General features: G+C 36.5%; 1 protein-coding gene across 1 annotated transcript in view; it reads right to left on the minus strand.

Annotated features, from left to right (window-relative positions):
* Positions 1 to 867: 867 nt before the first annotated feature.
* LOC309497690 (membrane-spanning 4-domains subfamily A member 4A-like) overlaps positions 868 to 15,403 on the minus strand; it is a 16,833-nt gene continuing 2,297 nt past the window's right edge. The window contains exons 5-7 of the mRNA XM_082168016.1: positions 2,815 to 2,955; positions 2,244 to 2,381; positions 868 to 1,755 (exon numbers count right to left, since the gene is read on the minus strand). Of these exons, the coding sequence (XP_082024142.1) occupies positions 1,747 to 1,755; positions 2,244 to 2,381; positions 2,815 to 2,955 (288 nt within the window). The 3' untranslated portion in view covers positions 868 to 1,746. The remainder of the gene's footprint in view (positions 1,756 to 2,243; positions 2,382 to 2,814; positions 2,956 to 15,403) is intronic.

The raw sequence follows: 15,403 nt of genomic DNA on the forward strand, positions 1-15,403 counted from the left end.
GTTGTGTCGTCGTGGATATTGTAGTATTGTATTGCTAAATTTCCCGACCACTATGTCGGTCTGAGACAGCGAGACCTAGACAAGACCGAGAGGTCCGAGACCAAGACAAGACCAAGACCAAAGACCGTCAAGGCCGTGACAAGACCGAGACCACTTTTACGAGACCAAGACCGGTCTCGAGACATACATCACTCACTACTCATCAGTACTCATTGTTTTCAGCTGTGTCTCATTTACCTTGTTATCTCACCATTTATAAGCCTGATCAAATCAATCACACATCAGTAAATACGACTTGTCATGGATAAAAAAATATTTCGTCACGGAGACTTATGCCCGTTTCACACATACTCCATTTGCAGTGTGTATGTGGTGCGTATACAGCAGTGCAGTGATCGTTTCCGCACTGAGTCTATTTTTGCTGTGCTGCACGTGGTTCGTGGTCAAAATGAACACCAATTGACATGAAAGAGTGAGAGCAAGAGCGAGCTCATTTCCTGTTTTCAACCAGGAAACTTTTATTTACGATAATGCCGATAGCATGTGAATGCAGCAGGTGTACACAATTATGCTATATGTGTCATTATAACATAACCTGACATAAAAGCCAGTGCTTTTTTTTTTTTTTTTTTACATAATGATAAATTGCATTTTAAATAACTAACTCATCATGTATATCATCGAGAGAGTGATTCGTGACAACACTCATCAATGTTTATTTATAGAGCACATTTAAACACAACCAAGGTTGACCAAAGTGCTTTACAAAGAATAAAAAAACACAATGAATAATAAAACAACAGTAAAAAAACTAAATAAGCAATTATGCAAGTGAAATCCAGAATAACATACTAAGGAGTGCTAAAAGCCAGGGAGAATAAATATGTCTTGAGATCATGGACAGGATATTTTAATAAAGTGTTTTTGGTGTTTGGTCGGAAATGTGTAGTCCGTGCGTTTCTCTTCGCGAGACACAAATAACTTCTTTTGTAATGAATTCATCAAGTACAAGAAAAAGACAACTCTTTAAAACTAACAAGTGTAATTAAGTAGGACTGAGTAATGAGCATTTTAAAATGTTTTAAGGGGCATGATGTTGTAAATGTGTTTGTGTCAGTGTGAGCACCTTGCTTAGATGAGTTATCATTTGCTCATGGAAAGCAGATGTGAATAAATATTTCATTGGTAATGTATTTGCTCTTGACATACGTGCATTTCTCATTTTGTGTGGGATTTATGGAGGGCGAACACCCACCGACAGAAACCTAAATCACCGCCTATGGCTGGAGCTAAACTCTTCAGGTCAATTTTCCAATAATTATAAAATATGCACAAATATTCTTGCTCTGTTGTTAAGATACATTAATTTAAAAAAATTGGTAACACTTTATTACAAAGGTTCACTTTAGACATTCTACTAATTATATGTAACCTTGCAACTACATGTCAACTATACCAGTCATTAGAGTATTTGTCTGCTTAATACTTTATCTTGATTCTCCCCCAACAGACATTTGACTGACTATATGTAACTTTATAATGAAATTTACTTGACATGAAGTTGACAAGTTACTTATAGTTAGTAGAATGTCTAAAGTGGACCATCAAAATAAAGTGTAACCTTTTTTTCTGTTAATTTCCTGTAGCACTAGAGAATTAAAACTTGCTTGAGTAATCAGAAGCAATAATATATATTAATCCCTTGCAAGCTGCAAACTTTAGATGGTAGGATCTCCTCACTGTGACTTAGTATCCCTGGAAGTAACAGACAAAATATGTTAGTACACAAGAGACTAACAAGATCCACACACCATAAAGACTGTTTTATTGGTATACTGTGATAAATAACCAAGTGAAAAGCCCACTGCAACCCAATTAAACAGTCTAGCAGTTGGGAAATGACATATAAGTAGTTCCTGTATTGGTTTCATACAGTCTTATCTGCATTTTTTTTTAAATACAGGAGTAAATGAGATATGTTCTGTAGCATAACTACATTGTAACAATACAAAATCAAAGATAGTTTATTGAAAATTGTACAGTTTAGACCATTGTAGACCTATAGTTTCAGACCACTGAAGTTAAAGACAGTTTACAATGGAACATATTCTGGTCACTTTATACAGTATTTCCTTTTCATTCTGTTAGCTTTACCTTTGTGATTGTGGCTTTTTAATTCAAAATAAAATAACTATTAGTTGTTGGGTTAAAAATATTTAATACCAGCACCATAAATCATTTACCTGGTTCAGTGCCACATTGACCACTGTAGAGTCAGTGTTGCTGGTGGCTTTGCAGGCAAATCCTGAGATACAGATGGAGATGATGAACTGAAGGATGGAGAACACCAGCAATATCCCACTGGTCCCCAGATCATAAATCTAAAAAAAAATTCAACATGATCATATGAAAGTAGTTTCACAAATAATATCCCATCAATTATATTAAGTGAGTTTGCATTCAATATTGCATTATACTATCTATAAGGAGGCTTTTGAACACTTGAAACATAGCAGTCACAGGGACTACTTTGTCATTTTTATTATACTTTTATGATGCTTTTTGCATTATTCTGAAGCAAGAAATGTGTCTAATAAAAAAAAAAAGAAGAAAAAAAAAAGAATAAATAATCTGGTCATTGTAATAATATGGAAAACAATGACCAGCACAATCTTTATTAGTAAAAAAAAAAATAGTTTCAGTTAGTAAATGATGACACATTTGTGTACTATGAACTATTCAAATAAAACAGCAATTAAAAACCAAAAACAAATGTAAACAGATCACATTAATATAGTATTGTACATTTATTACCTTCAAAGTTGAACAGTCACCATTATTATAATAATTGCAATGTCTATTATAGCCAATGAGTCGTAACTCTATGGACACCAGAACGATGGCGCCCCCTGCAGTTATGGCACTGATTACATTCATTATAAGAGAGGCTTTCACCTACAGGAAGAAAAAATGACATGTGAAAAGTGGCTAATAGTAATGGTGCACACTTAATAAAACACACTGAACTCAGTTTTTAAAAAAGTTAATTGATAATGATTTGGTTGTCCCTTTAGTCCACATCCATGTAAAAGGAGGAATGTTTCATTGCTCTAAGAAAGCTGAGATCAAGGTGCAAGTTATTAAAACTTATAACTGTTGAATATCAGATGAGTTAGGCAAAGTCAGTTGTGCACCTGAAGCAGCTTCTAATTAGAGGTCCAGTTTTCTTGGTCCTTTTACCACCATTTAAATGCTTTGCTACAAAATTTGTGACAGCTTGTAGTGGTATAATATTGCAAATTTGTTTAAAATAAACAGATTTTACTTATAAAATTAAGCATAAACAGCTTAAAATATTTTGTAACACAGGGTTTATACAGAGATTCTTAAATTGAATTTACTACCTTTTTACTACCTATTTTACTACCATCACAATATTTTTACTACCAACACGGCTTCAAACTTCAACTGTAGCAGTGTTAAGTGTTAAGTAAAGTGACAAGTAAAGACATGAAATATCTTTCCAAAATGAATTAATAACATATTTAATCACAATTTAATGAGGCAATTATAACTTAATTTCAACACTGGGAGGGAGAGATAGAGAACCAGAGAGAGCGAGAAAGAGAAAGTCAGGAGAGGTTCTGTAGGTGTATGTGAGTGTGCATGTGTGTTAGGGCAAGTGAGTGAGCTACATTCAAGTAAGAGGGAACTCTACCATAGGACTTGGATTAATCAAGATATCACAACAGGCCTTGGTCCATAGGATTTACTCAATATGTCAAAGAGTAACAATTACATAAAAATTAGAACACAGACTGGACCTTTAGAATGAACAGCTACACAATGTGTAATAATAAAGTGCAATTGTACACTATAATAACAGTATTTCATTAATAAACAAATAACTTCAACACTAGACACAAGCCAAGCACTGTCCAACTCACAACTTTTTTTAGTGAGGGCCAAATACAGAAAAATAAACAAAGGGCCGGGCCACACACTAGAGGTGACATATTGACACAATACACAATACTGTATTTTTACAACCTGGCTATAAAACGCTATAAATCCATCCATATTTTTTCCCAAAACGCTATAAATCCATCCATATTTTTTTCCAAAACGCTATTAATCCATCCATATTTTTTTTCAAAACGCTATAAATCCATCCATATTTTTTTTCAAAACGCTATAAATCCATCCATATTTTTTTCCAAAACGCTATTAATCCATCCAGATTTTTTTTTTCAAAACGCTATAAATCCATCCAGATTTTTTTCCAAAACGCTATTAATCCATCCAGATTTTTTTTCAAAAGCTATAAATAAAATACTTTTTAACAAGACAATTTTGGGGGAAAAATATGTGTCTTTTATTTCGTGTTTGCATTTGAGGAAAAAAACATGTTATGTAGCCTAACCGTTCGTTCTCCATTAAGGATGCTTTTAAAACTTTCACAGAGACATCAAACAGAAAACACAAAGCCTCTCTTTGAAACGAATTTCGTTTTGTATTAATTTTATCTTAATTTTAATCCATGTTTCATTATTTTGTATAATCACAACACGTTCAGACATGAACCGAAACTCAGCGTACAGGTAGCCTAGGCTACTCGCCTCACAGACCTAAACAAATTAGAAATATCCTATATCTATTATCTACAGAAAGCTTGAAATTTCTACTTTTAAACAGAACCATTCAAAACTAAATAAAAGTAGGCTATAGGCTAATCCGTAAGAAATGCATTTTTCTCCGGCGCGTTCACTACTGCGAAGATCGCGAGTCAGTGTCAACTTCATCTTTGCAGCTGACACAGAAACACTTGTTTATTAATGTGTTCACAGCTTGTATGTTATTATGTTTTATAAATTTCTGTCTTTCTTACTGTGTATTCATTTGTAGTATCTATAGTGTTGTGAAGCACGTTGGTCAACTTCGGTTGTTTTTAAATTGTGCTCTATAAATAAAGATTGTATTGTAATAAACAATTAAAATGTCATAATATTTTTTTTTACAGCGTTTAGGTGCCGTTTATATGAACGCGTCACCACTGCATGAGAGAGAGAGAGAGAGAGAGAGAGAGAGAGAGAGAGAGACACACACACACACACACACACACACACGCAAGGTCTCTCCCTCTCTGCCGTGCGCTCGCTACACGGTTTGCATGCGCGCTTTTGCTCGCTCGCTCGCTCTAGATTCGCAGGAGATTTTAACTAATTTCCAGGCATCATAACATTACAAAAGGCAATTGTAATATTTTTTTATTACTATTTTGGTATGATCAGGGTTCTTGCAGGTTTCAGCAAGTCAAATTTAAGACATTTTTAAGACATTAAGACCATAAAGTTTGAAATTTAAGACCAAAAAAAAAAAATCAAAGAATTCATTTTATTTCAATGAATTAAGTAATTGAAAAAACATTAATTTAATTTACAGATAAAACAATCACATTAGTAACCTTCCACACCCAACAACGTGTGTCAGAATCAGAATCAGATATATTATTTTTTTTATAGAAAATTGTACTATGCATATTATACTGTAAAAAACACATAATTAGTTGATTTTAGTTGATCATAGTTGATCATAACTAGAGATGAAATGGCATGAACATTTCATTTAAATGATTATTGTGACAAAAATGACCACGGTTATCACAGAATCCTGTTCAAAAAGTACTAATACTACACAATGTCGAAAACCAGCAAATAACATAAAATTAGCATCAATATGCACTTTTTGTTTACATAAACATTAAAATAATACCATTAAAAATGATAGCCAGATTTTAAAAGTGTCTTGCAACATGTTATATACTAACATGTACAAGTTCAAATAAAGTTTTGACAAAAAAGTTTTTTTTATAAAAAGATAAACCTCACATATTTCAGACTTTAAATATTTTTTTATAAAAAGATAAATTAGTGACATTTACAATGCACTTTAGCTTATCTTTTATTATTAATAGTAAAATTCGGTCGGATTTTCCCGTGGCGTCTGTCGTTGCTATGCAACCGTGCACTGCGCTCTCCACAATGACAAAGAAGTTTTATGGCTAATGGATTTCCACTGGCGAGAAACGCTTGCTGTAGCTCTGCTTCAAGATTTATTTACGGAGAAGAGAAAAACACCCGTAGTGTTTGGGTGCACCCGCCTTCCAGTTGAGTGAGCTTTCAATGTTGTTACGGAAAGGGGCGAAGCTGATTGGTTGGTTCTTGTCACATGACCTGCGGTGCGTTTGCGGCATTCTGAAGAGTTGAGATTTTTTTTTATCTCGCTGCGCCTGGAAAAAAACGAGTGCGTCGCTTCAATTATGAGCGCGCGCGCGCCTACATTTGAACGAACTTGAGCGCGCAAAAGATGCGATATGTGAACGGCCTGTTGGCGAGACCTTTTTTAGACCTGACTAAATGAAATTTAAGACCACGGATGAAAATCTGGCTGTTTTTAAGACATTTTAAGGCCTTAAATTTAAAGTTCGGAATTTTAGACTTTTTAAGACCCCGCGGGAACCCTGTATGATGAACATTCACCCGCCAGTGTGGCGGATAGCCTTTTGAGATTTACTCGCCAAACGGAAAATCTAACAGGAAAATTTACTACCTCGTCAGATGACGTTTACTACTTTTTACTACTTTTTACTGGCCTTAATTTGGCATAATTTAATTTACTACCTTTTACTACCTTTTACAACCCCGCGGAAACCCTGTAACAACTGTAGCTTTAAATTGAGTTTATGGTTAACTTGTAAAAATGAAGAAACACAACAAGTGATTGTGAGTTAAGTCAGAATCAGAAGAAGAGCTTGGTATTAGGGATGAGCGAGTACAGCATTATCTGTATCTGTTAACCATATGAATTATCTGTATCTGTATCTGTACTCGGACTGGGCAGGGCCTAACCCGGAAGTGGACGGGATTTAACCCGGAAGTGGGTCGGGTTGTCTTGAAATGGGCGGGGCTTTAACCGGTATGTTATTTTAAGCATGCAATTGATATGGGTTGATCAGAAATTGTTATATTTATTGCTGATTAGAAAACTATTTACATGACAGCATCAGCATTGAGCCTCAGATCAATGGTTTTGATCACGATAACAAACGAACTATACCCAATGAGGATTTTTATTCAATCCGAGCACAGATATTGACTCGTATTATTCGTATAATACTCGTACTCGGCAAAAGTGCTTTGTCCGTACCGGATACTCGTTTCAGCCGAGTATCCGGCTCAACTCTACTTGGTATTGAAGCTTTCAATAGGCAAGGCTTAAGACACATAATATAACAATTAAGACTATAACAAGACACATAATAAAATTCAAGAATAAAAAATATAAAAAGCATAAAGACAGATTGTTGGTTTAGTCAGAATAAACATTTACTGATAATGAAGATATTTACAGTATTGTGAATAATAATATGAATAAACTCAAAGAATTTACAAAGATATTGCACTAAACATTGTGGTATTGCACTTTGAAGGCATTTAACTGTTGAAGAGAGAAATAGCCTGTGGATAGAAACTGTTCCTGAGCCTAGTCATCTGATGCTGTCATGATTTTACTTGAATCTTACTGTCATAAATCTTGAGTTTAGTAAACTTAACACATTTTTTTCAGGATTTTACAAAGCATATTACCTCATGATGCATAACTTGATGGATGTTGAATCAAACATTGTTTAAAAACAAAACAAAAAAACAATGGCTTTTAAAAGATATGTCAGTGCAAGTTGCTTTCATTTAAGACAACTCAAACATGCATTAGGCTTAAAGGTATAGCGGAGGATGTTTTACTTCCTGGTGGGTAGTCTAAACTATTGGTCCTCCTAATTGTCAATCATTCTGGTGAATCAATCAAACTTTTCAAAAAGTGGAGAGGGCGGGTCTTATCTAAAATTTGGAAAGATCCTCCGCTATACCTTTAAGCCTTGCCTGTGAAACCAGGCATATAAGTGTTGTGTGAAAAGAGTAGAGCTTTTCTCTATCACACACTCTGAAGTTACACATTCCTGGTCTTTTAAACAAGTTTAGTTGGCATTTGGGCAATTTACTAAATATCGAATGTACACTGTTAAAGGGATACTTCACCGATTAGCATTAAGCTTTGTATCAGTAGAAACTCGGTAGTATTTTCGAATGACCGTGCTTCCCTCCCTCATGTCCCCCTATTTTTGCTGTGCTGCACGCGCTGAATTAAAGTGACAGTAACTGTATCCACGAGTTTCTAATCCGCGCTCTCAGATTTGTAAACCGTGCCTTCAGTTTTCGCAATCCGTTCCCACGGGTTTGTAAACTGTACTCACGGATTTGTGGCTCGCCCTCATTTTAGAAGAACACCAGAAGACCGTTGTTAATGAATCTTATTGTATATTGTTTTATTGTGTATTAAGTGGAATACATCAAATTGTCTTAACTTATGAATGCTTTATTTTTAAGCAAAAATTATAGTGCATGCTTAAAAATCACTGCATGCTTAAAGTGATTCTCAATTGTAGCGGGTATGGGGTGGAATATACGATTTAATATGAATGACGTGCATCAAAATCTTTTGTTTATTTGTGATAATCTTATATAATCTTAGCATTATTATTGTCTAACCTGTATTACGACTGATATTTGACGAATTGCTTTGTTCCTTTTTTGTACGTTTTGGACAAAAGCGTCTTCTAAATATGTACCCTAAAATGTAGGCCTAATAATAATAATAATAATAACAATAATAATAATAATTAAAGCTGCAAGCAGCATTTATCGGGGTTCAAGCAGTTAAGGCCTTTAAGAACAAAAGCATCAAAAGTTATTAAGTTTTATTTAGCAAGCATTTAACCACTGACATATATGATGGAAAAGACCATTTACAGCCAATACAGGCCATTTAACATAGGAAATATATGGTTTTCAAAGCTTTTTGACAGTTATAGCACCTTTTTGCCTGAGTCTTACATTTACATTTATTCATTTAGCTGACGCTTTTATCCAAAGCGACTTACAATTGCTATATGTCAGAGGTCGCACGCCTCTGGAGCAACTAGGGGTTAGCCTAAGTGTCTTGCTCAGGGACACATTGGTGTCTCACAGTGGATTCGAACCCGGGTCTCTCACATCAAAGGCATGTGTCTTATCCATTGCGCCACTCCCACCCCACTCTCTTGCCTGATCTCCACCACTTTTATTAGTAGTACTCAAAGTGTGCCCATATATATGTGTCAAATTTGTTGTAAATATGTTATTTTGATAAGGAGTTTAGACAATTATATTCAGTGGCGTAACAAGCCAACACCGGGCCCTTACGTAGGATTATCAAGGCGGGCCCCTTGATGACGCAATTGATGACGCAATGTCCGCGAGTAACCTACCATGAATAGGGCAGGATATGATCATACACAGCATATAAGAGATGAGATGACTAACAAAATCAGGAGGAGCCTACGCTCACCAAAAAAAACAAAAAAATAAAAACACTGGTGACAGCGCACCATAACACATTGTTAGGCCTAGGTCCAAATACATAAAAAAGATGCTCTCTTACATTATAGCGGGATTTTCCGGCCTTTCCTATGTGCAACTGCAAAGTTGTCGATTAGATCAGGATTGTGCGCACGGGCATTCTCAATTGACCATTTGCAGGGAGTTTGATTGACAGGCGATCTGACTAATCATAATCCGCCATTTTGTCCCACAAAGCAGTCAGGAGAGTTAGTAGATTAACATTGGAGGATTTAAATTTGAAAAACAAAGTGTACTGACGTCTTAGCACTTTAAAACAACATTCCTTTTATGTTCATTCATGTTTATTTTAATGCTATAAATTAACTAGAAGGAAGAGATGATTGGTTCACGAGCAGCTTTAACTGAGCCTCGAGTCTACAGCGATCTGTCAGACACATTAAAGAGTCACAAAACAGTATTTATTGTTTAAATGTCTCTAAAAAGTGACTACATTTGAAAGGTGAGACTTTTGCCGCTTTTCCATTACCAGTACCAGCTCAACTCGACTCGACTCGACTCGACTCGACTCGGCTCCGCTCGCTTTTCGCTCCGTTTTCCATTGCAGATAGTACCTCCACAATAGTACCTGGTCGTCATAGCGACGCCGCAGGAAACTGCTGTGACTTAATCTTCTACGCGAGATACATCCGCTGCCACACACACAGGACAAAGGAGGAAATCGAGTGTATGCTGTTTTTGGATGTTTTTGTTTTTGCTGTTTTTTATTCAGGATACTCCGTCTGGCGCGTGCAATGATGACGTTAATAGTGACGATTCTCTCTGACCAGTCAGCAGTCTGCCGTGTTTTCACGTCACATTTTAGTATCGCCTCAGCTCGCCCCAGCTCGCTTAGAACCTCGCCGGAGGTGGTACGAAAAAAAGTACTTTTTCCACTGTGTAAAAGTTGTACCTGTACCTGCTTCCAGGTACTTTTTTTCGTACCACCTCCGGCGAGGTTCTAAGCGAGCTGGGGCGAGCTGAGGCGAGCTGAGGCGAGCTGAGGCATCAAAATGATCCATGGGTGAAATTGATTGGATTTAATTCATTTTTTTGTCAGTTCCTATCATAATTTTAACATTTTGGCGTTATTGTTTAGCTATTTACCTATGTTTTCAAATTTCCTTTGTTTTTTTGTTGTTGTCTCGATCGGACTAACGGCTTTGAAGACACTGCGTGCCAATTTTCAGTAGACTAACAGTTGGGTGCGCTTATAGCTATTTTCATGATTTTTTTCACTGTTATAGCACCAACAATTGGCCAATTGTCACGATTTTTTTCATGTCAACTCAGATTGAGCTTATGAACATGTGACCCAAGTTTAGCGAAAATATCTCTTTCCGCTCACAAGTTATAACCATTTTATAGTGCCACCAAGTGGACAACTGTCATGATTTTTTTTCACATGACCTCAGAATGAGCTCATGAACATGTGTCCCAAGTTTTGCGAAAATATCTCTTTCCGTTCACAAGTTATAACCGTTTTATAGTGCTACCAAGTGGCCAATTGTTGCGATTTTTTTCAAGTGATCTCAGATTGAGCTCAGGAAGATGTACCCCAAGTTTAGCAAAAAAATATCTTTCCGTTCACAATTTATAACCGTTTTAGTAAAAGTGGCCCTGGTGCCATCAAATATTTTGGTTCCCCTTATCGAGCGTTAATTGAAATTTTTAATTGTTTGGATGATTATTGATTGTCAGACTCCAGAGAATATTCCTGCAGTGGTTTGGTTCCGATCGGGCTAAAAACCTAGGAGAAGTTTGCAAAAATAGGTTTTTCAAAAAAATGCAATTTACTCGAAATCGGAGATAGCCATTTTGTCCGCCTTGAGCCAAGGATTCCAACGATATAAGACACTTGATCCTGGGACAAACGGTCTAAGAGTTATGAGCGAAAACAATTCCCCGTCGTCCAAATTAAACAATTCCCCATCGTAAGTACACATTGATGGCCTAAGACACGATCAGATCACTCGGACATGTCTGCGTATAAGAGGTAAAAACGATATAAATACTGTTCGTTTTCTCACACAAACCGCTCGTTTCGTGTCTTAGGCCATCAATGTGTACTTACGATGGGGAATTGTTTAATTTGGACGACGGGGAATTGTTTTAATTTGGACTCTGTGCTTGTGTTTTGAGACCGTGACCATAGACCTGCATTATATGACTGACAAACAAGAACGGTTTGACCTAAAAATATCAAAATTGAAACTACTGCGGAAAAAAAGACACCTACATCTTGGATGCCCTTGAGGTAAGCTAAAACATACCAAAAATGAATTTCAAAGTGAACTATCCCTTTAAAATAAGCAATATAGTAGGCCTACAAATACTTAGCCAAATACTCTCTATAGCTCTTTTTTTTTTTCTAGCCAATTAAATGGCTTTCCTGAGGTAAATGTTATGTGACGATTGTTCTCCAGCTGTTTTACCTCTTTCCGCGGTTGAAAAACACTTATTGATCGATATTATGAATGAGGAATATACATTTCGGTATGTTATAGGCTACTGTATCTTTCAACATTGTTAATTCGTGTTTATTTACTATTAGCTAGAGATGATCAGTTCACGTGCCGCTATAGGAATCTGTCACGTCACATTAAAACGGCAAAACGGTATTTATTGTTTGAATTTCGTAATAGAATTGACAGAATCTGAGAGCTGAGATTTTTTAAAATATCATGATTCATAAGTAAACTGCTCAGTTTTGTCTTTCGATCTCCGTGTCCTCTTTACCTCACGATTTTTCTGTGCGTTGGACGTTGTTGTTCCTGATCTGTAAGTTATCCCCAACAGTAGCCGTAAAAAAGTTTGTCATCTTTGGCAGCGTTCCCAAATACTTATCAGCGTCTTTTCACTTTTTTCTTTTATTTGAGCCGCTTGGGTAACTTCGAAACTTAACATTTTCGCGTTTAGACTCGTCTTGCTCTGTTTGTGTATTTCCCAGTCCTCCTGTTACTGTGTTGTTTAACTTTCGCGCCGTGCACCTTTACGGACCTTTTGCTTTCCTCCCGCTTCCTCCTTTTTTCAGCACCGCTTGGGTAGCTAGCTTCGCTTCATTTTTACTGTCTACTACTCTGTACACTCTGTCTGTCACTCTGTACACTCTGTCTGTCAATCACTTCTTTTTCTCCGTCAGTTTTTTGGCACAGCCTTGTCACTTTCGCAGATGCGCAGTAAGTGAGATAATGGAATAGTCCAATGTAGTGAGGCGGGGGGCCCCCTCCTGTCTGCGACACTAATGATTTGATGCCATTTTTCGCAAATGGAGTTTTAGAAATATATATATAAAAAATATATATATAAAAAACTAAGTTAATAGGGCATTTTGGGGGCCCCTAGGTAGCTCGGGGCCCAAGGCAATTGCCGACCTTTGCCTAATGGTAAAGTCCGCCCCTGTTTATATACAAAGTTCGGGAGGAACACATTCAAATTGCCTATCCAATCAGTAGAAGAGGAGGCCTATATACACAGCTGACTCACCTATGTTCCTCAACATTTTTTTGCATCCCTCCATCACCTCCAACACTCGCCTGGATAATATCCTAACCAGAGATACGGGGGGAGTACTCTTGGGTTCAGGCTTTATTTTGAGCTTGGAGCCCTCCCCTCAGACAGCAATCCAAATACGCATTCTTTTTACTCTATTTAATTATTTGTAAGTGTGAACTTTTGAATGGGAAAATAAACCAAGATGACCCTGCAGAGCACATACTGAAGACTGTCACCAGAGGGGGCTCTCCAGATGACAGTCCTTAAGTTGCAATTGTAAAAAAAAAAAAAAAAAAAATGTATTATAAAAGACCAGTTGTCTTATCTCTTCCACTCATTTTAATGTACAGCTAATTTGAAGTAAATGACCAGTACCTTTTAATTATTTTAAATTCAAGAACTTAAAATTATTAATTTAAACAAGCTTAAATTTTACAATTGGGTAAGACTTTAAATAACTTTAGTAATAAAAAAAAAATCTTAAAATACTGTGTTGGATCAACCAATAAATTTAAGCAAAACTGTTTGCTGTTTAAGCACTGCTAACTAACTCCAGTTAGTCCAGTAATTCAACTCTTAGTCGTCCATGCAAGGGTCAAAATCCATCATAGCAGTCCAAATACAAAATAAACAAACAAGAACAGACCAGAAACGCAGAACAGGGGCTCGTTCTTCGTACGTCGCTAACTCAGTTAGCTGGATTTGATTGTTGACGATTTGGCATGATCTTGGATTGTTTGGTTCTTCGACGCTCATCCTGGACTTGCTGTCACAGCAACAGGTGCGCAAACTTGAACCTGCTCGGGAGCAGGCTTATTTCATGTAAACAGGATTAGATCCCGGCTTCATAAGCGGAGCTGATACGGGAAATCCAGCGCAGCGCGATAGTGCACTTTCTGAGATTGAATTTTTTTTTCTCGTGACTCGTGAGATTGTCGTTTACATTATTAATTTGTTGGAAACGCACATTATTTTTTGACTTGTCGGAGTCGGGCTTTAACTACAGCACAAACTGTTTGCATTGCCCTATGATTATTTGCGAGTGGCTCTTTCCTTTACACTATTGGAGATGCGGAGAACTTGATGGAAAGTGCTGTCTGTCGTGTCATTCGGAGTTTACCTGGCGCTTTTAGGTTTAAAAAACAGTTTTAGGTTTTTAAGACCCAATGTTGTAAAGCAGTTTTTTTAAAGCAGTTTTTTTTTTTTTTTTTTTTTTTTGCTATCATTTTTTATGAAGATCATGCAATCATGACCATGCCGATTACAGTATGTCACTCAGGCTTCACTAACGTGATTGGTACCATAGGCTGCTAGACCATAGAACTGCCATCAAGGCCTCACTGAAGGGGATTATGTGAACAGAAAGGGGGTTCACAATGTAAATGTGCAGCCCAGTTACTATTGGGAGTCTTAATATTCCAGATTAATAATATTATATCAAATAAAAAAAAGTCAGTTGACTAAAATCTTCCATATCACAAATGGTGAAAGCAAAATGGCCAGGATCTGTGGCATGACTTAAGAATTTTCCAGAGATTCACATTTATGCACATTATTTGAAAGTGGTAAGGAAAGTTCCACAATTAAAATATCAAGCTCACTGTATTACATACACTTATGCTGATCCTAACAGAACTGCATTTCTTCATAGGTGATTATGACATGTTCCTGCCTGCAGACAGGTGTTTTATGACCCCATTCCCTGACCCCAAACCAGTTACAATGCAGTAGCCAGGACAAGGGCACACAATGAAATGAACTTTGGCTAACTAAAGGGAAGATTTCAGAGTCTGATAAGTCTGAGGTTTTGCACACCTGACAGGGCCTGTGACATTGCTGCATGTGCCATATTACACAACATTGGCCAAAAAAAAAAAAAAAAAAAAAAACTTTTCATTATAATATAATGAAAAGTTTAATAAAAGGACCAATATACTTAGTTCCTTGAGTTTTATTTCAATTGTTCTTTGTAAAGAAAAGCCAGTGTTCAAGTGCCTGCAACAAGAGATATTAGACACATGCCTCATGCAACAAATAAAAAGGAAAAGTTGTCTATACACTGCCCACCTGTAGGCCTATGTCTCCTCTGTCTGTGCAGACTCTTCTGTAGGGCCTTTCTGTAGATGTGGAATCCTGCAACTTATATTGCTGCCATAAAGCATACAAGTATAAATTAAGTAAAGTTATTTATGCACTTGCAGGTAGGCTAGTTTCCTCCATATGACAGTTATCTGAGAGGGTTTATTCACTGTCCAGTGAAATGGAAACAAATGGACATTACAAAGTCTTATACTTTCTTTCCTTTGGAAAGTTATAAAAAAAATGTCCACTTACTGCACATATTTCAGCCCACCACTTTCTTGGGAACAGATACAAGTGTTGGTGTATTATGTAAAAGTGCACAAAAGAGGAAA

Source organism: Leuciscus leuciscus, assembly GCF_965113295.1.
Source record: "Leuciscus leuciscus genome assembly, chromosome: 4".
NCBI classification, from domain to species: domain Eukaryota; kingdom Metazoa; phylum Chordata; class Actinopteri; order Cypriniformes; family Leuciscidae; genus Leuciscus; species Leuciscus leuciscus.